At 41.9% G+C, this 21,607-nt stretch overlaps 1 protein-coding gene across 13 annotated transcripts in view; it reads right to left on the reverse strand.

The window, feature by feature from the left end:
- PTK2 (protein tyrosine kinase 2) overlaps nt 1-21,607 on the reverse strand; it is a 221,046-nt gene that overhangs the window by 118,050 nt on the left and 81,389 nt on the right. For all 13 annotated transcript variants that reach the window (XM_082235513.1, XM_082235524.1, XM_082235525.1 and 10 more), the window contains 2 exons: nt 7,435-7,661; nt 3,416-3,582 (listed from right to left, as the gene is read on the reverse strand). In XM_082235513.1, coding sequence (XP_082091639.1) covers nt 3,416-3,582; nt 7,435-7,629 — 362 coding nt within the window. In that variant the 5' untranslated portion in view covers nt 7,630-7,661. The remainder of the gene's footprint in view (nt 1-3,415; nt 3,583-7,434; nt 7,662-21,607) is intronic.

Raw genomic sequence — 21,607 nt, forward strand, 5'->3', positions numbered from 1 at the left:
TTTTCATTTGGGATGTTAGAATGCCAAAACAGATTACTTCAGGTTACTTATTAATTGTGTGTTTTAGCATTTATTTATTTGGTTCCTCATAGGTCATTTTGTGTGTGTGTTTTACTTTGGGGACATGTTCATCACATGTTGAAAGTCAGTTTCATGAAGTTCTTTTATCAAATAGCACATGGTGAATTTCAAGTTTTTTCCCCATGGTTTTCCCATTTTTTTCAGTCTAGTAGTAATCTGCGTGGTTTTGATAATATATAATAATAATTCTTTTCTAAATCTGATGTCTTTGTGTCAAGTTTGTTTTCATCTGACTGGTAATCTATTTTTTTGCTTTCTTTTGTATTTCTTAACCTTTGTATTTTTTACAGTTCTCTTTCTCTCCAAAGTGAAGGAAAGCAAAACGAACTTGGCAGATAATAACAGTAGTTATAGGAAAATGTGATAATAATATTGGAATGAATGAAACGCTTAATTCGCTAAGATTTTTATTATTTGCAGCTTCCAACAGAAACCGAAGGACATCCTTTTTGCCTTTTGCCCCCTCCCTTTTCTAACTGTCTTTAAGCCCCAAAACCCTGCCCCTTACAGGATATCACCTATACAGATGTGCAATGATGAAAAGCAGCAACAACCCCTCAACTCAGTTCTTCTGTCATCACAAGACACCAGAGTTTTCAAGTGCCCACAGCTATCTCTTTCAAAGGATATAGACTGCCAGGGGAGTGGGCCTGACAAAGGGGGGTGGAGTTGACTTGCAAGGACATCTTTTCACTTGAACCTCAAGCCTCTGTGCTCCAGGATTCAAAAGATACATGCGTAAAAGATCACAATTGTGTCAAGATATGCAACTGATATTTAATTAGTTTGTTTTGTATTAAGTGTTATTATGTAGGAATGTTGAAATGTGTCTGACAGTGTGTTATTTCCACAAGGGGGGTATTTTTGTGTGTAATTTTTATGTTTAATGTCTTATTGCTTGCACACCAATTCTCATGCATTTTATACTTTCTGATAACTCACACTATTGTGTAGTCCAATGTTTAGATAACCACATTTCATTGTCCCACCTGGTACTCTGCCAACTTTCCCTATCCATTTTAAAATGTGCTAAAACTTGCTTTACCAAGGAGAAGCTTATAAGATACATAAAGGTGCACATGCTTTGGTTTAGCAGGAATGATCCCTTATAGAGTTAAATTGACTTATTTGGACAAAATGCCCTTTTAAGAACGGTTTTCCTTTAACAGACTGGTTTGAAAGGTTGAGAACCATGGGCACATAAATTCAAATTGGACTCAGTTTGAATTGGGCAAGTGTATCCAGGCTGCAATTAGCTTTTTGGTCCTTAAAGTGCAAGTGATCAACTTCCCAGGACTACAAGACCAGAGCCTGTAATAATAATAAGAAATCCCATGGATTTTGGCCAAGGCGAAGACATTTCTCTCAGGACGTGTCCGAAACCTGTGCCAGCTGTGGTGGGTGCCAGGCTACATGAAAGCCTTAAGTGGATTCACCAGGGATTGCCACTACTGCGACACCGTGCCGATGTGAGACCACAGAAGAGCTACCTTGACACCTGAGAACACACAAATGGCGGGGGGGGGGAAGCAAACTGCACTTTTCAGTCATTAGTGGACCTTCCTGCCTAAATGTAAAGCATAGATCACTATTGAGAAAATATTTCTTCCAAGGTGCTAGAATACCACAAGTAACTGAGCAGTGCACTGTTACACCATTATATTTCCATGCAAATATCCTTAAAGTAGCATGATATCCAAGTCCCTTTCAGGTTCACATGGACACACATCTGGGACGGAGAATACCAGGTTATTATTTACCACCTTAAATTGTGCGGAGAAAAGGATTGCAAAGTAGCCACCTTTGCAATCTTATCTCCGAAGGGGGGAACTGTAGCAGGAACCCCCCCACCCCAATCATTCTGTTTGCACAAACTTCACACACACTCACACTCACACACTACATACGCCACATTTCTGTTATAAATTCATAGAAAATCAACCATACATCGGATTTGCACTGTTCCATTTTTTACTCCATGTGACAAGGACTATCAAAGGGGGGTGCTTGGTTTCTGGTCAGCCATAATCCCTTCACCATCCCAGCACATCCACAGGAGCCCTGCCCAGTTGCTATGTCAACCCTGATAATCCCAGACAGAAGACAATCAAAATCACAAAGAACAGTGGATTCACCACAGGCTGAAACAAAGGACAATGATCAGATCTTCCCTCTGGGGGCAGGAAACTGCAAACTCCCCATTGTCACCTGGAAAGTACTCATGGGGAGGGGGAAAGGAGGAACCAGCTGGGTGACTGGACACTCAGGTTACCACCACAACTCCTCCCTCAACCCCTCCTTTCTGTAATGTATGCATGATGTCAACCCCTCCTTTCTGTAATGTATGCATGATGTTTCTGGGGGTGGGCTTGACCTAGAGGAGGGGAATTTCAAAAGTTTTTATAAGGTCTTGCAGCCCATTGTTCTGGGTCTTTCCTCTCTCTTGCAAGGGAAGGGAACCCTGTTGCAACAGTTCAATAAAGGCCAGGCCTACAGGCTGCTGATAGCTAACAGGACCAGTGGTCAGGGATGATGGGAGTTATACAGTGGTACCTTGGGTTAAGTACTTAATTCGTTCCAGAGGTCTGTTCTTAACCTGAAACTGTTCTTAACCTGAAGCACCACTTTAGCCAACGGGGCCTCCCGCTGCTGCCACGCCGCCGGAGCACGAGTTCTGTTCTCATCCTGAAGCAAAGTTCTTAACCCGAGGTACTATTTCTGGGTTAGCCGAGTCTGTAATCTGAAGCGTATGTAACCTGAAGCGTTTGTAACCTGAGGTACCACTGTAGTCCCCAAACATCTGGAAGGCCGAGTTTGCCTATGCCTGAAGTAGACCCTACATATCTGTCTCTAGGGCCTCTCACCACTCTTTTTTTCCATACTTGGTAACTGTTTCCCCCAACATCCAGCTCCTGAACTGTCTTTTATAGCCTCTCCTCCTTGCCTAGTCAGCAGGATCAATGCACAGCAAAGAAGCAATTCCATCCTTCCCCACCTCAAACTGCTAGGGCAGCAGATAAGCCATCTGGGACAGGCTTCATTTAAGCCAGCCAGCCACTGCTCTACTCTTCCTGTGTTTACATTTTTCATGTTTGTATTATTTTTTATTTTGCTTCCTGTACCTAGCAGGCCTCCCTCCTGCCCCCCACAACTGGGTTTCCACCGAAATATCTGATTTCACTGCATCGTTTACTTTCTCATTTCCTAAACAAAAACATATCTACTTGTTAATTTAACTGCTTCCACCTCTATGGAACTATGGAGCAGTACACAACATAGTTTTCAAAGTATCATGCATTTAACGAGTAGGAACGCTTCTAGGTTTTTGCCTTACTTCCATTCCTCCGGCGTGTGCGATAGTTCAAATTTCTCCCTCACGTTGGACACTCCCATGTCTGGATGAAGCCAGTGAACTTCCTCTGACTGCAGGTGACTGAGCCGTAAACCGTAACAGGCTACATTTTTTACTTTGTGACTATCTACTATCTTCTGGATTATGCCCTAAAAAAAGAGAAAGAATGCAATGATTTGTTTGATTTTTCTTAAAATTCATATATGGCTTTCTTGAATGAGCATGATATGGTCAGAAGGCACATGAGGACACCACCTTGCTGAACGGAAGCAGGCCTGTGTCCAGACAGTGCCTGGATGGGTGATCACCTACGAACCACTTGCATGCTGCCTTGGGTTTCAGGACAGAAGAAAATGGGATATAAATGTAAGGAAAATAGTCTCCTGAGCATAAATTTTAAGAATTCACATTTTCTACATAAGATCAAATAGCATAACAAGCATTTGTGTTTATTATGAGTTATTCCTTAATAAAATTGTTTATGGATAATGAAATATTAGCTAGAAGTGTAGTATGTTTCTACCAGCTTTTATACTTTGAGTTGCAGTCAGTATTGTTTTCTTGTTATATCTACGCTGCTTTTGCTTTTACCCTGTATTTGAATTGTGTGTGTGTGTGTGCGCGCGCGTATGTGTGCATGCATGTGTGGTAAACAGCCCAGAAAACTTAATGTTATAAAGCATATAAGTGCTGTAAATGTAAATAAATAAATAATACATTTTAAAAGTTCTTGAGAAGCAACATGAACCGTCACTACTGAACAGTAACAGCTGCTTCAGATTTTCATACTGAACAGAACCATGCCTTCTGTTTGCCTTTCACTGGATACATTAAGACGGTGGTGAAATCTTTGTTTATCAGACTAATTCCCATCACAGTCTAGCTCTACACTCAGGAGACAAGCAGCGAGACTAGTGTGCCACTGAACTAAGAACCTGTAGTGCTTATATTTGTAGGTCTATCAATTTCACACAGCATTTCTTCTAGCCTGAAAACCTTGAGCACAGTATGGTAAACACAGAAGAAGTTATTCACCTGCTTGCTGCCAGATAGTGTTGTTTAAGTGCAAGTTTTCCTAATGCAGCAACACACAGTTGTCCATAACTAGAGCTATGTGGGTCAGCACAAATTTCAGGCATTGAACCCTAAAGATCTATTTATGCATAGCTAAGTGTGAGCCTGACAGTCCCACTATGGGCACACTTCCAAGTCTCCCTCCCCCAATCAATGTATGAATAGAAGCAGCCATGGAATGCAATTCATTCATTTTTTCTGTGCTTTCTGAACTTGGCACAAAAAATGTCCACATAACATACAGACTTCTTTTCAGAAACTTCGCCAAGTAGGACAGTTTTGTTAACAATGAAAAAAGAAAGAAAAGCAGATGTAACTTAAGAATTGTAAATGGACAACCATTCTTTTAATTAAAAAAAGGGGAGGGTGGGCAAAACTAGCGTGGATTATTAATGAACAAGTCAATTTAAAAATAATAAAAACAAAAACCACTCACACTGGCAAGGTTTACAAACAACTAATAAAGGAAACGAAGTAATATTTCAAGCTATAATTTTTAAGATAAACCCAACTGGGGGTTAAAATTACATGCTGGGTGAAGTAACTGATATGATCACAGGATCATAGCCTAAAAGATTAAAAAGCCTCCTAGGGCACCTGTTTCATTTACTTTATTTCAGGTGATCATGTAAACAATTGCATAGCTAGTAACCAGCAGTTAGCTCAAAATAGCAAGAGCAGAAAGAACAATTCATATCTGTCAGCAGTCTGAGAGTCTGTGAGTCTGTGTCAGAGTGAGACTGCTATATGGTAGCTATCACCTGAAGAACATGTGTCAACAGTAGGTTACATCAATTCCCGATGCCACTTCCCCATTCTTTTTCTCATTCTTTTTAAAAACCTTTTTGGAACGTTTGTGGAGGTACCTTAGAAAATTCCACTTAATACCACAAAATGTGTATATAAAACCAAAACAAACAAACAAAATGAAAAGAACAATTTATCTGGTGACTAAAACACGGGAGCATTAGAAGAGTTCTACTGTCATCATTCTCATTTCCGAAGGTAGCCTTCCACTGCTGTTTGGCATGCAGGTGACCTTATGAGATTTATTGATATAAATAATGAAGGGGAACCAAGTATCATCAAAACTGTCTCATTTCATTTTACCCTCAATGACTTGCCTATGTTGGGTTACATGTTCTGGCAATGCTATGTCCCAATTTTTTTCAATACCATTCCTTCGTGGGCACAGAAAGGGCATGCCGCAGTCAGAGGCATTGCTAGTGATCCTCTATATTGAATTCCATGAACATTACCACTTCCAATCAAAAGGAGTGCTAAAGTCAGGTCTAAATGGGGGATTGCTAATTTTGCTTAATTCAAAAAAAATACCCCCTTTCATATTTTTTTTAAAGCTTTAGGGCAATCCTGTCACCCATTATTGCCTTATAAACATAGGCCCACTACTTGGTGGCCTGGTTTTCATGGCAACTTAAAGCAGTTAAACTCAATTATGGCTTAAAGCAAAAATTAGCAATATTGCATCATAACGCATAGGGCTAAAATTGCAGGTCCTTTGCTCCTCCCCCTCTCCTGCTACTGTCATGCTGCTGGGAGATATGCGATGGTTTGGCTTAGCATTATGTCTGGATGTCCAGGACTGTGGTTTGCTTCTCTTCAAATAAACCTTGGTTTTGTTCTCGGCTTACAACTCAGGGTTTGTTTGGGGCAAACAAGCCACTGTCTCCTTTCCAAACATATTGCTAGGCCAAACTACAGTTTGCTCCAGGCCAGGAGAGCTGACTTATGACTATCCAGATGCTGCTGAACATTTCCAACCATGCTGACTGGGGCTAAAGGGTACAGCAATCTGAAGTGGGTATGTAGGAACATTCTGTCATATTAGTAGTCTGAAGTGGTGCAGCCCAGGCACGGTTTGAGCACCTCAATGAGAAGTAGGCATAATCTTTGGGTGATGCAAGCAAAATACCTAGTAGTGTAAGAAACAGAAGCTTTAGTACTCCCCTGGGATGCCTTGCCTGTTATGGCAATAATTATGAGCTGATTACCTGTAAAAGAGCTTCAAGTATCTAAAACAAGCTCACAGGATGGGCCACAGTAATTTCAGAAATCAAAATTAAGTAAGTGCCTCATTTGCTTAGGTTCTCTTGGAGCTGTAAGTCTCGGAGTTAAAAGCAAGGTTGAAAAATGTATCTTTCAAACTCATATTGCAAACACACAGCATTTTCTAAGTGAATTCCTTCAAGATGAAAAAAGCATTACATCTGAACTATGTAAATCCCTTCCTAGTGCAGCATGAAACCAGAATGTGTGCTCTCTTTCAAGTGAACCAATGGAATATTTAAAATTCTGAGACAAAAGGTCATTTGAAATGTAAAATGCTACTACCTGTGTTTGAAGTCTTTTCTGTTCCATCCTATTTTCTTTTAAGTTAGCCCAAGAGCAATACTTTAGTTTTTGTGGAAAATAATGTATTTGTCTGCAAACAACTAAAATAAAAATAGGCATACCATACCAAAGTTGGCATACCATAAAGTCTTGGTTAGCCTGTTTAACCAAGAAAAATATTCTTTTTAAATATTATTTAATCATGTCAGTAGCTTAAAACAAAAAGATTGCAGGTGCAAATAAATAAGAATAGCTGTAATGTGGTTCATGGGGATAAAAAAAAATTGAGCAAAGGAATTAAATAGGTCAGCTAAAGCTACAAACCTAACCCCACTTACCTGGCAGTAACCCACATTGAATTCAACAGGATTTGCTTCTGAGTAGACATATTCTTCAAGAAAATTTCTAGAAATCAAAGCTTTGCCTGGAATGACTCACAGCATATGCTGAATAAAGACCTTCAAGTAAACACTTCAACATCTGTGTCCCTCAGCCTCAAGTTATTCGCTTCACATTCTGAGAATGACCTTCAAAAAACCATCTCTAAAGAACTTCAAAATGTTAAATCAGCTTACCCAAACATCTGTAGCATCCCCGTGACGTATAATACTGGCCCATGTTGTTGGCTCACTGTTACTTTCAAAATAATGGAAAACCTTTAGGACTCGTTCCATTGCCCCAGGAGAACGCTCCAGCCCAGAACTGAGGTGCGTCTTTGTGCTTGAGCTTGGCGTGTGATTCAAGTTTGGGTCTAGGTAAGCTGCTGCCATGGTTTTGCTAGATGCTAGGTATCTGTCATATTCTGAAATGGGAGGAAGGAAAAAAGTAACATTTCAGACTTTACAAGTGATACGTAAACAAATTCTACAGTTAGTCAATGCCTTGGAATAATTGGTGTTCATTTTCCTAAGGAAAACCACCTCCAAAAGACACAAACCATTAAAAATAATCTATTCAAATGTATAGAGGGGGAAATTACCATTCAAAAACATTTATCACCCTGTACAGTAATTTTTTAAAATCACTTGTATTTATAGATCACACTAGCATAAAAAAATCATCTTCCTATGGCCCCACAAAGTGTGTCTGGCTGTTAACCAGAAGGTTGGTGGTTCGAGCCCACCCAGGGACAGCTGTGGGCAGGATTCCAGCATTGCAGGGAGTTGGACAAGATGACCTTCGAGATCCCTTCCAATTCTATCATTCTATGTTTCTATGTAAGTTTTCTTTGAGCATCCAACTGTCTGAGAAATGGGAACTACAGAGCACAGGAATAAACAGCACAAAATAGTAAAGCAACTCTGCCCCTTTCTAGTAGGAAGTTTATTCTTCTTTGTGTTGCACCCCTGCAATGGAAAATTGGCACATCATAATCAGTTTTTGGGCTTTTTAGGCCATTTGTTAGAGCAAGGGTAAAAATGGTACCTCTGGATGTGAACAGGATCCGTTCTGGGGCCCCATTCGCATCCTGAGTAGAACGCAACCCACGTCTGCGGATCGCGATTTGCCGCTTCTGTGCAATGCGTGTGACGTCATTTTGAGTGTCTGTGCATGCACGAGCGGCGAAACCCGGAAGTAACACATTCCGTTACTTCTGGGTCACTGTGGAGCATAACCTGGAAACGCTCAACCTGAAGCATATTTAACCCAAAGTATGACTGTAATCAAATGCAATCTAGTTTGTAGAACTTTAGAGCACCAAGATCCTGTAGACACTGCTGTTCAAAAACTAGGTATACAAAAGTGAATAGCTTTTCATCACTTATTTGCATTATTTCCTGCTCCCTTAGTCAAAATCCTGTTTGAAAAACTAGCTCTAACTTTCTAGCATCTGCATATTTCTAAAGTAGTCTTTCCACAGTCACCTTTACTGCAGTGAAGGTCTAAGTATGCTTGCAGAACTCTTTGCCTAAAAGCTACATCCAATGTAATACACTAGATTAATAGCCCATGCAGGGCTATATTACACTAGTATCACATTTTACAGCCTTCCAGGAAATGTTGGAACAGCAGCTGTAAACCCCAAAGTGACTTCAGAAGTGGAAGGCAATGATCATTACTAAGGCCTAATTCATATCAACTCTAAATGTTCTCAGTGGTGCCACTTCAAGCATAATTAAGACAGGATATGCTCATCCGAATAAATACAACCTTTGCCTTCTTCTGCCTGCGCCCTTTCCATGAGTCACATTTGGCGAAAGTGCTTGCTAAAATGCAATGCATTGTTAAGGCAACATTTTCTTGCTAAGTCACCAGGACAGGAGGTAAGAGAGCACTGCAGAAACTTTGAGCCATCTAGTTTTGGGTCATAACAAACCAGGGGCGCCGACTTATAAAAAATATTGGGGGGGGCCCATACCGGGGTCCTGCTGCTGCTTCGCTCGGGTAGCCGGGAGAACGCAGTTCGAGGTGGCGGTGTTGGGGAGAGACCCTCGCTCAGGGCGACACGAGACTTGGTGGCCGGCGGCCTATCTGGGGGGTTTTGGAGCGTATTTCGGCGGAGCCGGAGCGATTGGGGAGGAGGGGGCTTGTTGCCGGATTCTTCAGCTGGGCCGGAGATCCGCTGCTGGGGGGTCCCTGGGCCGAGTTGTGAGCCCGGCCTGCTGAAGGGAGATCCAGCCGATTGCGCGACGGGGACGGCCGGGGCTCTCCGGCTAGGGCACGCGGCTGGCTGGCTGGCTGGCTGGCGAGGGAGCAGGTGGGGAGGAGGCGGGGGTCCTCACTCTCTTAGGAAACGCACCCGCGCGCCCGATTGCCACGAAGTCCGAAGGGTGCGTGTGTGGAATTAAAAAGCAAAAACGAGATACGGGCAGGGCAGGCAAAGAGTTTTCCGCAAGAGGATGGAGGGCAGGTTGAAGAGAAAATCACTCAGGATGAGACAGTCAAATCAGCCATGATAAAATGGGCTCAGGATATTGGGTATAACATCATGTTTGAGGACTGGGAAAGGTTATGGACCACCGGAATGAAATTCACGGCATGTAATGCCTTGAAGGAAAATATTATGAAAATGATTTATAGGTGGTACATGACCCCAGTCAAGCTTGCAAAAATATATCACCTGTCTGATAATAAATGTTGGAAATGTAAGGAGGCTGAAGGGACATTCTTTCACCTCCAGTGGACTTGTCCAAAAGTGAAGGCCTTCTGGGAAATGATCTATAATGAGTTAAAAAATGTATTTAAGTATACCTTTCCCAAGAAACCAGAGGCCTTCCTCTTGGGCATTGTTGGCCAGAAAGGGTTAAAGAAGGATAGAACTTTCTTTATGTATGCAACTACAGCAGCAAGAATACTTATCGCAAAATATTGGAAGACACAAGATTTGCCCACACTGGAAGAGTGGCAGACGCAATTGATGGACTACATGGAACTGGCTGAAATGACTGGCAGAATCCGAGATTTGGGAGAAGAAACAATGGAAGAGGACTGGAAAAAAATTAAGGACTATTTACAAAAACAATATAAGTTGTATGAATGTTAAAAATTTACACGATTCGGAAACTATAGCTTCAGCAATTAGATTTGGGAAACAGGAAATTATATTTTAAGTAAGAAAAGGTCAAAATCTAAGGTAATACTATGTTTAATTTAAGATATAAGTAACTGATGAAAAGTATGTTAAATTTAGAGGTATAGTATTTGAAAAGTACAAAATAAGGTACGAAACAAGGTAATAATTTGCTGATATCTTTATTATAAAGAATGCAGGGTAAGGGAGATGCGAGGAAGTCCAGTTAGTTATATAAAAAATGTGTTGAATGGTTGGTTTTCTTTTCTTCTTTTTCTTTTTTTCTTTTTCTTGTTCTTTTACTTTTTTCTTCAGTGTATGTTTCTAACTTTGTATTTGAAAACTTAATAAAATATTTATTAAAAAAAAAAGAGAGAGAAAATCCTTTCGCTTTTCTGGGGTGCAGGGAAGTCTCAGAGCCGGAGGTTGGGGAAGGGACCCCCTTTGCTCTGCCCTCTTCTCCCGTCTTAGATTCGCATGGGGGTCCCCGCCCGAGCTTGCGTGGCCACCGGGCCACACAAGGGCCGCGCTCTACGCGGCGCACCTTGCTAGCCGCGCAGCTGTCCTCCGCGGCTGCGGAGCGTCCCTGCGCCGGTGCCCAGCCCCTCTGGGCGCCCGCTGCGCTGCCAATGACAAGTGGGCGACGTCGCGGGCGGGGAAGGCGTCGCTTTCTTTCCCGATCCTTCATCCTCCGAGTCTTCCAGCCCTTTTTTGGGTTGGAAGCTGTCTCGTTCGCCCTTCTCCTTTCTTCACCCTGCGCGCAATTTTCCTCCCTCGTCTCCCTCCCCATTTCTCTCTCCTTCCTTCCTGACTGACTGACTGACTGACTGACGGGCTCGGGCTCCGGCTCTGGCTCCGGCTCCGGCTTTGGCTCGGGCTCCGGCTCGGGCTCGGGCAGCCACAGCGTCGGCGGTGTTGGCGATCGGCGGCGCGGGGGGGGTGGCCCTCCCGGGGGAGCCGGCGCTGCTCAATGGGGTTGCCAAGGAGACAGGCCGGCCACCCCCCGCCCCCGGCCCGGCGCCCCCCGCCGCGCCGGTGCCCGTTATCGAGCTGGTGCGCGCCGGGCGCCCTATAAAAGCCGCGGACGCGCCAAGCGTCGACAGGCAGAGCCAGCGCGGCGGCGGCGCTCTGCTGGAGGGGCGCCCGAGATTATTGGGGGGGCTCTGCCCCCCCAATAAAAATTTTGAGGGGGCTCGGGCCCCCTCAAGCCCCATGGAGTCGGCGCCTATGTAACAAACTAAGCAGTCCTGTGATTTGCATATAGCTCATCCTGTCTTTTCCCTGCAATAAGGTATACAAGTGTGCTACAACACATTTGGGAAATAACTACTTCTAAGAAAGAGTGAACACAAGCATACCATGTTTCTACTACTACAAATGAAGTCTAGCTGCTCCAAGTAGAAGCAAACAGGATGCTACACATGCACATTACCGAAGTGTTCTTCAACCTTTGGCCCCAAATATTGTTGGACTGCAATGTCCATCTTCCCTGACCATTATCTAAGCAGGCTGGGGATTATGCAAATTGGAGGCCACACTTGGGGATCCAAGACTGAAGAAACAGTGTGTTACAACATGATGTGTATGCAGTACAAGGAAGCAATTTGCTCCATCTTCACAGTTGTGAAATTAAATATTGCCAATATTTATTGTGCCATATTTTCAGATAACACAAGCAAGAAGGGTTGGGGGATGGGGTTAGAAATACCATATCCCTAGTTTTATTGTGGTTTTGTTAATTTATTAATCACCTTTCATGTAAATTTCAAGGCAATTATGAAATAAAATACCTAAAAATAGGCTTCAAAACAATTTAAAAACTAATCAAAGATGATTAAAAAAAATATACAAATATAAACACTCAAGGCAGAGACATATAATACAAAATAAAAACAATTTCCTCCCCAGCCAGTTGGGAAAGCCTCTCAAAACAAAAACATCTTAATTGTTTCTGGAAGCTACAAATAGTGGGTGCCTGTCTTATGTCAAAAGGAGATGCTAGTCCATGTTCTCGAAGCTACCAGCATGAGTTTGACCAAACTGCAGGAGGCAGTGGAAGATAGGAGTGCCTGGCATGCTCTCGTCCATGGGGTCACGAAGAGTCGGACACGACTAAACAACAGTCCAAAAAAATAGAATAATAGAATTGTAGAGCTGGGAGGGATCCCAAGGTTCACCTAGTCCAACGCCCTGCAAAGCAGGAATCTCAATGAAGGGATCCTTGACAGAGGACCATCCAACTTCTGCTTAAAAACCTCCGAGGAAGAAGAGTCCACCACATTCCAAGGGAGTCTGGTCCACTGTTGAACAGTTCTTGCTGTCAGAAAATTCTTCCTGGTGTTTAGCCGGAATCTCCTTTCTTGTAATTTGAATCCGTTGGTCCCACCCTCTGAAGCAGGAGAAAACAAGTTTGCTCCATCTTCCATTAGACAGCCCTCTAGATACTGAAGATGGCTATCATATCTACCCTCAGTCTCCTCTTTTCCCAGCTCCCTCAACCGTTCCTCCTAAATGCTTGGTTTCCAGACCCTTTATCACCTTGGCCGTTCTTCTCTGCACATGTTCCAGCTTGTCAATATCCTTCTTAAAGTGTAGTGAAGCCACATAGGTATTTTAGCAACTTCAAGGGCAGTCTCTCGTGGAGAATGCAGTCTCCAAATACCCTGGTATATATAATTTTAATAGAAGTCAATAAGAAATCACTAAAGAAACATATTGTACCAGGAAAACAACTTGCCACTCACATGCTTGTCCAGGGCATTAACAACTAGACAGACCCCATGCCATTATGTACCACTTCCTCCCAGTACTGAAGTCAGTATTCTTAGTTAACAGAATTTATATACTGCTTAATCACCAAAACCTCCAAGTGATTTACAGTACCATCTCAGGTGTCTGATCTAAACCTTAAAATTGGGACGGTCTCATGCTGTTGATACTAGCCAGGGTAATGCAACACAGTATGCTAGCACAGCAAAAATATCAAAATTCAGTTGACCGAGTTCAGGGGAGATTCCTCTGATAGCCTGCCTTCAAACTCCCCTTACTAGATCAAGATAATGTGGGAAATATTTATTTTTCAAATAAAAATGTAATAAATAAATCTATTTCAAGTAAAAATCTATCTGTTCATGTTAGGTGAGCAGGCAAGTAAAATATAAGACTATTTCTCAGAAATGGTTAGAGTTTTGAGACTGAAATATCCAGCAGAAAAACAAAGATTATCAATCCTGTGCTTGTATCTGATATGAAAAATTGGGTTAGGATCCCTCCCCCTTGGTTCTTTCATTTCAAAACCAGAATCAACCTTCCGTTTTCTAGGCAATTAGCTGATATTAAGTTATTTTTCGGACGCGGGTGGCATTGTGATGTAAACCACTGAGCCTAAGGCTTGCCGATCGGAAGCTCAGCGGTTCGAATCCCTGCGACGGGGTGAGTTTCCGTTGTGCTGTCCCAGCTCCTGCCAACCCAGCAGTTCGAAAGCACGTCAAAGAGCAAGTAGATAAATAGATACCGCTCCGGCGGGAAGGTAAACGGCGTTTCCATGCGCTGCTCTGGTTTCAGTCTTCTGTTGCACCAGAAGTGGCTTAGTCATGCTGGCCACATGACCCAGAAAAACTGTCTGCAGACAAATGTCGGCTCCCTTGGCCTGTAAAGCGAGATGAGCGCTGCAACCCCAGAGTCATCTGTGACGGGACTTAACTGTCAGGGGTCCTTTACCTTTAAGTTATTTTTATTTATTTATATTAGAACTTCAGTCATGGCTCTTCTAACTTTTTCTAGCTGCTGCATGGAAATTCCAACCCCACCAAAAATCCTTCAAATATTATTAATCTTTTTTTTTTACTTTGTGCTTATTGAACAGCCAAGATACCCATACTGTCAGGAGCTGTTAAAAAAATCTTAACCTTTTAAACTGACTGTGCAAACCATTCACATTTACTGTCATAAATTTGATTTTCGTTTCCATTTTTATTTAATACTTTAATTTACAAAAGTCAAATTATCTCAAGAGAGGGGGAAGGTTAAGGTCACTGGAAAAATAAGAAAACGGCAGCTGCCTAAGGTAATTACAGGTTCCCCACCCACAACACAGGGTTTTTATTCCTTATTCTTTTTAAAATAAATTTTAAAATACAGTGGTACCTCGGGTTACAGACGCTTCAGGTTACAGACTCCGCTTACCCAGAAATAGTACCTCGGGTTAAGAACTTTGCTTCAGGATGAGAACAGAAATTGTGCTCCGGCAGCGCAGAGGCAGGAGGAGGCCCCATTAGCTAAAGTGGTGCTTCAGGTTAAGAACAGTTTCAGGTTAAGAACGGACTTCCGGAACGAATTAAGTACTTAACCCAAGGTACCAACTGTAACTTCTTCGGTTGACCAGCTAAAGTCACCAATGCTCCATTGTGCAATGAATGTGAAGCACTTGCTTAAACTTAGATTGAAGGCAACTTTAACAAGACCACAACAGCACAAATCCATTATTAAATCCATTCAACTCTGAAACTGATTTAAAACTGTATTAATTCAGGCACATTCATTTCAGTATTTTTGCTGTTCTTATTGCTAAAGTAGGCTGTCTCACTGACACACATAACACCTTGGGCTAAGCATTACTGCTACCTGTACATTATTCACTAAACATACATTCTAAGAACTCACTTTTAGAACTCAGGAAGACTTTTGAGAAATGAACGTATAAATAATGTTGACATCGCTGGCCAAACACTTTAAACGTAAAAAGGTAAAGGAACCCTGGTCAAAGGCAACTATGGGGTGTGGCGCTCATCTTGCTTCAGACCGAGGGAGCCGGCGTTTATCTGCAGACAGCTTTCCGGGTCATGTGGCCAGCATGACTAAACCGCCTCTGGCACAGAAACACTGTTTACTTTCCCGCCGCAGCGGAACCTAATTATCTACTTGCACTGGTGTGCTTTCAAACTGCTAGGTTGGCAGAAAACTGGGACAAAGCAATAGGAGCTCACCCCATCTCGCAGATTCAAACCGCCGACCTTCCAATCAGCAAGCCCAAGCCGCTCAGTGGTTTAGACCACAGCGCCACCCGCTGACTGGATTCATGCATAATCATGTACTAATGATTTCACAGATAGCTAACACTTAACTCCTCAAACTGACAATCAACCAGCATACCTCCAACTGCAGAGGAATCTCACAGGCCAAGCATGAACAATTCTTTTTTTACCGAGTTTAACCTAGTTTCCCCATCATCTCATATCATCTACAGAGCTATTCTAGCTGCTCCCCAAAGAGTTGGCACCAATTTCTATTTTCAGGTGATATTTGCTTCTAATCCTCCTCCTCTGTTAAAGGATTAAGCACTTCTGATTTGTTAACAGTTTCTTTACCATTTCTTATAAGCCATCCATCTAAAAGTGATTCAGGTTTTCTTTTGATTTACATCTTCATACCGCCTTCTATGCATCTCATGTGGTGATAGCCTATTTCTGTTCTGATAGACAAAGCACCATTATAAGCACCACCCTGTGTTCAACCTATCAGCAGTGGCTGTGATCCAGAGAGGCGAATTATGGCTTGATAAGAAGAGAGGTGTGTTCGTGCACAGCAATGTCTAATATCAAATGGCTTGTCTAAATCCAGAAAAGTTTTAAATATATAATTTGGGGGTTCAGTATGGAGAACTTTTGAAAAGTAATAAACAATAATTACCAGTTTGTGTGCCCCACTGTGATGCACTTGAGACTTTAATTTAATTTAATTTAATTTAATTTTTATTTGAACTAATATATGCTGCTATGTAGTCATTACAAAGGAACACACCATGAGAAACATAAAACTTTACAAAAATATTGTACTGATTTCTGGGTATGGAAACTGGTGGGGATAGGGATGGTGAAACTGCAGGCACGCAGGTTCTAGCATCCAAGCAAGTCAAAATTCCCATCAAGTCATGATGTCACACAATATTTTTGGTGGACATTCCCATCTGTAGGATCTTGCAACACAGGAAATGGGTGTTTCCTGCCTCAGAGGCTACGAACACAATATACATTTAAAGCACATTTTCCCAACAAAAGAATCCTGGGAACTGTAATTTGTTGGTGGGGGGAATTTTTAGCTCTGTGGAGCTAAACTACATTTTCCAGGATTCTTGAGAGTAGTGCTTTAAATGGACAGCACATACAATACTAGTTACTGAATTTTTCGTTCCCCTGCTTACACTGGCTATCTATATCCAACCAATTTTCTTGCCTTGCCATGTCAGGATGACAAAAAATATCATTTGTGCGTTATCAAGGCCCTTGCAGAGGCAGAAAGTGGCCATCAATTAGACAGCATGCAAACTGACAAAAGCGATAGCTTAATAAATAAGGATACAAATTATTACCACCAGTGCCTATTTGTCACATCTATTTCCAAGTGGCTTTAGGAACTGCAGGAATAAATATGCATGCTCATTTTAAGAAGTGTTTCTCTGCATGCAAAAGGGAAAAGGTCATAGCCCTTGGAAACCTTGTAAGTGGAGACTGTTATTGTTGATTCCCTTTGTTAAAGAACTTCACTACATTTTCAAGTTTAAAAGAACAAGCCGAAATCTTAACAGCTTATAATTAATATTTGAAAAGAAGATTTTAAACCTTTGAGAACTGGAAGAAAAATCAAACTATAGCTACAGAAAACAAAAACTGGGGGATTAAAGTAACACTACTTTTTCATACACATATTTGAAGACATTCTCTGAAAAACAGCAAACAGATTGCTGATGTAACGGCAAAAATGCCTTTTTAAATCCAAACACACACCAGACACTTAAAATAGAGGCTTGTATTTCAATTTAGCCTATTTATAATCTTAGATCTTCACTGATAACCATGCATGCCTGCAACGTCAGTAAGCAGCAGAAAAATACACTGTCACTCCGTACAGAAAAACTCTGCCAAGTTTGAAGCATTACCACTGGCCCAAGTGGTGTTTCCTAGCACTTAAACCTGCATCCAGATTCTGAGTTCTAAATCTCCATTCAGCTGCTCAGCTTGCTTACTTTAATTAAGAAATAAAATTGCAGCTTTTAGTGGTCTGGTTGTGGCCAGTCTATGATTTGGTCGATTGGAGCTATGCATCAACTTCACATACTCCTTTCTCCCAATCTGATTACTTAGAAACATAGGCAACTGCCTTATACTGAATCAGACCACTGGTCCATCTAGCTCAGTATGGTCAACCCTGATAGGAAAGCAGCTCTCCAAAAGTTTCAGGCAGTGGTAGTAACCAACCATGCCTAGAGAAAGCAGAAACTGAACCTGGGCACTTCTGTAGGCAATGTAGATAGATGCTTTACCTCTGTGCTAGAGCCCTTTCCTTCATTTCATGATTTCTAATAACCAGTTGCTTGTCCGATTCAGATATTAATGCAAATAAGATATTAATGCAGAAAACTAGGAAGTACGACTAGGAATTACAGCAAACAGGTTTTGGCTGTGACATATGCACTGAGTGAGAGTCACACTATTTGTAGATATTTTACATTTGTATATTTACCTACATGGGCAAGACAAGACACATTAAGAACACACACACTGTAATGGAGAAACTGACATTAGAACCATACACCACACACTTTAAAAATAGAGCACGGAGATGAACATGGTACAAAAAAATGCAACATTTCCTCTCCCCCCCCCTTTGTTCACTTTTTAAAAATACTGAATTCTTCAGAGATATCAAAGAGCAAACCCTATTTGAACAGTTAACACAAAGGGTCAGTAGGTAAGTGCTTTCAATATACCATGTCTTACAAATAACAAACAGAAAAACCTTCCAGTTAATCTATACATTTTCAAAAGCAAGCTGTTTTCAAGAGATAGGCAGGAGACAGAATTGGGATCCAAGATGACCTTTGAAGAACTGGCAGATTGAAGAACTGGCCCCAAAATAACACTATGAAACTTCAAGAAGGACAAACGTTGGTTTCTATGCTTCGTCAGAAAGCACCAGCTGCACAAATATAAGATGGGGGACGTTTGGTTTGTCTGTAGTACATGTAAAAGGGATGTAGGGGTCTTGGAGGACCACAAGCTTAACATGAGATAACAGTGTGATGCAGCAGCAAAAAATGCTAATGCTATTCTAGGCTTCAACAACAGAAGTATAGTGTCCTGGTTAAGGGAAGTAATAGTTCTGCTCTATTCTGCTTTGGTTAAACCACACCTGGAGTACTATGTCCAGTTCTGGGCACCACAATTTAAGAAGGATATTGACAAGCTGGAAAATGTACAAGCTGGGAAACCAAGATGATCAAGGGTCTGGAAACCAAGCCTTATAAGAAACGGTTGAAGGAGTTGGGTGTGTTTAGCCTGAAAATGAGGAGAGTTGATAGCCATCTTCAAATATTTAAAGGGCTCACATGGGAAAAGGAGGGCTCACATGGGAAATGGAGCAAGCTTGTTTTCTCCTGCTCCAGAGGGTAGGACCTAAACTAATGGATTAAGTTACAAGAAGGGAGATTCCAACTCAAGAACAAGAAGAACTTTCTGACAGTGAGAGCTGTTCAGCAGTGGAACGGACTCACATGGAAGGTGGTGGATTCTCCTTCAATTGGAGGTTTTTAAGCAGATGTTAGATAGAAAACTGCCATGGATGACTTAGCTGAGATTCCTGCATTGCAGGGGTTGGGCAAGAGGACCCTGAAAATCTCTTCCAACTCTCCAATTCTGTGATTCTACAATCATGCTATATTACTTCGCAAAGATCTAGCTTCACCAAGCATCCCACACAGTGCTTCCATCTAGGAGGACAATGCACCTTGGCCTTTCCCCTCTGATCAGAAATGTATGACTAAAGGATTGTCATTAATGAACACAGTCCCCACAGATCTATGGGGTCATTTCCAAATAGTGAGTTAGGAGACAACAAAGGGGAAACTATGACTAATAGTTTCTGAAAAGAACCACTAAGATAAGAGTGAATGATTCTGAAATGAGCTAGCTGTAAGAAACCACAGTCTACATAAGTTACTCACAGGCATGCTAATTCCTAACTCAGAGAAGGTTTCTATGCCTTTAATTCATTGTTAGCAATCAATTAAGGCAGTCTGGATTTCCTATCACAGTGGTGTCCCCTCTCACACAATCTGTCACAAACCATGAAATTTGGGGGCAGACAACAGCAACCTAGTTCTCCTTGAACCCAAACACATTTTACTTGAACACTCCTTGATTTTTTAAAATACTAAAAAATAATAATTCACTGGTATGGCAAAGGAAGGAGGTGTGACTCAGAAACGAATGATCAATTCACGCTTCTAAAGAAATTCATTTCTACAATGCTACTGCAACAAGACAAAAACATAAAGAAGATTTCAGAATCCTTCCCTAAAAGACAAAGATGTTCAGTCTTGACTTCCTCAGAAAGTGCCCTGTAATAGCCTCATAATACAATATTTCAAACAAATAACAACCTAAGAATGAGTTAAAATGATGGTCCATCATCAACACATGAGTAATGCCAACTATGATTGAAAGCCTCCCAAAAACCCATATAAATGCAAATAGATACCAAAAAACCCACTGAGAATTTTAAGAGGACACTGGAAAATCCAAAGCAGCACTATTGTACATATATGCACTATGGCTCCCTAAAACTGAAAAATCAAGTAATGGCACTACACTAGGGATCAGAAACCTGTGTTTCTAAACCACAATGAAGTCCTGAAAGCCCCAGCTAACACAGTGCTAAAAAGATTAATCAGCTAATGTTACTGAATGTACCCCAGAGCTTTCAAACACACACACACAACACAAGCTAAAAGGCTGTCCTTAAAATAAAAAAGGCATTTCCATGCACTGTTATTTAGAGTTTAAAAGCTCAAAATAAACCATCTAACAACTGTGTTTACAGAGATGACTTGGCCTGACTAGCAGGTTTTATGGAGCTATATATAGGGAAGAAGAGATCCCATTGGATTTTTCAGGTCAGGACTTAACTCTAGTGTCAGGATCTCTGGAATCTCATTATTTAATAGTCCCTCCCCTGCTCAACCCAATCCTTTTCAAATGCTCCCCATTACAAATGCAATCAGACCATTTTTTATAATGTTACATAGGACATGCGCTCTCTTCTCTCTCCAGTGTTCAGAACATTGCACTCTGGGGTTCACCAGTAATAATTCACCAAACAAGTAGAGGCAGACAATGGTGAGGGAATACCCGAAAGCTTATGCCAGTGGTTTTCAATCAGTGTGCCATGGGACCCTGGGTGCCTTGGATGATGGCCAGGGGTGCCACAGGCAACACTGCCCTCTGTCCCTCTTTCCTTCCCTCCCTCGTGATACCCTCTCATGTCTCTGCCTCCCAAAGGCTTGCACTGCTGTTTGTTACAACAGCCCTGACCACAAGCTCCCTAGCCCAGGTGAATGGTGCCTCGGGGGTTGGCCAAGGAGGAGGCACCTTCTTTGATGTGGGGCGTTCAGAGACCAGGAGCTGTGGCAGTGGCTGCTAAGAGGACTCCCGAGGAGAGGAGAGAGGAGGTGAGAGAACAGTCCACAAGGGAGGGTGTTTGCAAAAGGGTGAGAGGCTGACAGCTCTGCAGGCAAGTGGTGATAAAACTGGGCTCCTGAGCCCCACAGGAGTGCCGCAGAAAGAATGTAGTTGGTCAAGTGAGCCGTGGACTCAAAAAGGTTGAAAATCTCTGGCTTATGCCAGAAGACATGTGCTAGTGTTAAAGGTACCAGGAGCTTTTATTGCAACAGACTAGCCCAGCTACCCCTCTGGAAATCGTTCAAATCCTGTTCTCATTCTGAAAAGTCCACCGTTACAGTAACCGCCTTGAATTCCCATGCACTGATTTCAGGCAGAGACCCCAGTTGCCTCCAATCACTAAAGGGAAGTGCAAGGTTGCCTGCCATTTTCCAACTCTTGAATAAAATTGGGAGCGCCTCACTGGTCATTAGCACACTTTTTCATATACTCACACAACGTAATATAATAGAGAAGGAAAACACCCAGCAGGAATGCTTCTTAAAATGATACATTTTAAGTCAAATGTTAGAACTTCATCATTGGGGATGACAATTTTGCACTTGCACCAAACAAACAGATATAATAAAGGAGATAAATAATGTTAATAAATATTGTCAAGTATCTAAGACACTACAGTTCAGTATTCAGACTGTATGCTCACACACAAAACAGATCGGCTTCAAACAGCTATCTTTTCCATACCTGAGATAAATATAAGCATAGGGACGTGCTAAAAAGATG

The sequence above is a fragment of the Podarcis vaucheri genome (assembly GCF_965113315.1).
Source record: "Podarcis vaucheri genome assembly, chromosome: 8".
Lineage (NCBI taxonomy): Eukaryota > Metazoa > Chordata > Lepidosauria > Squamata > Lacertidae > Podarcis > Podarcis vaucheri.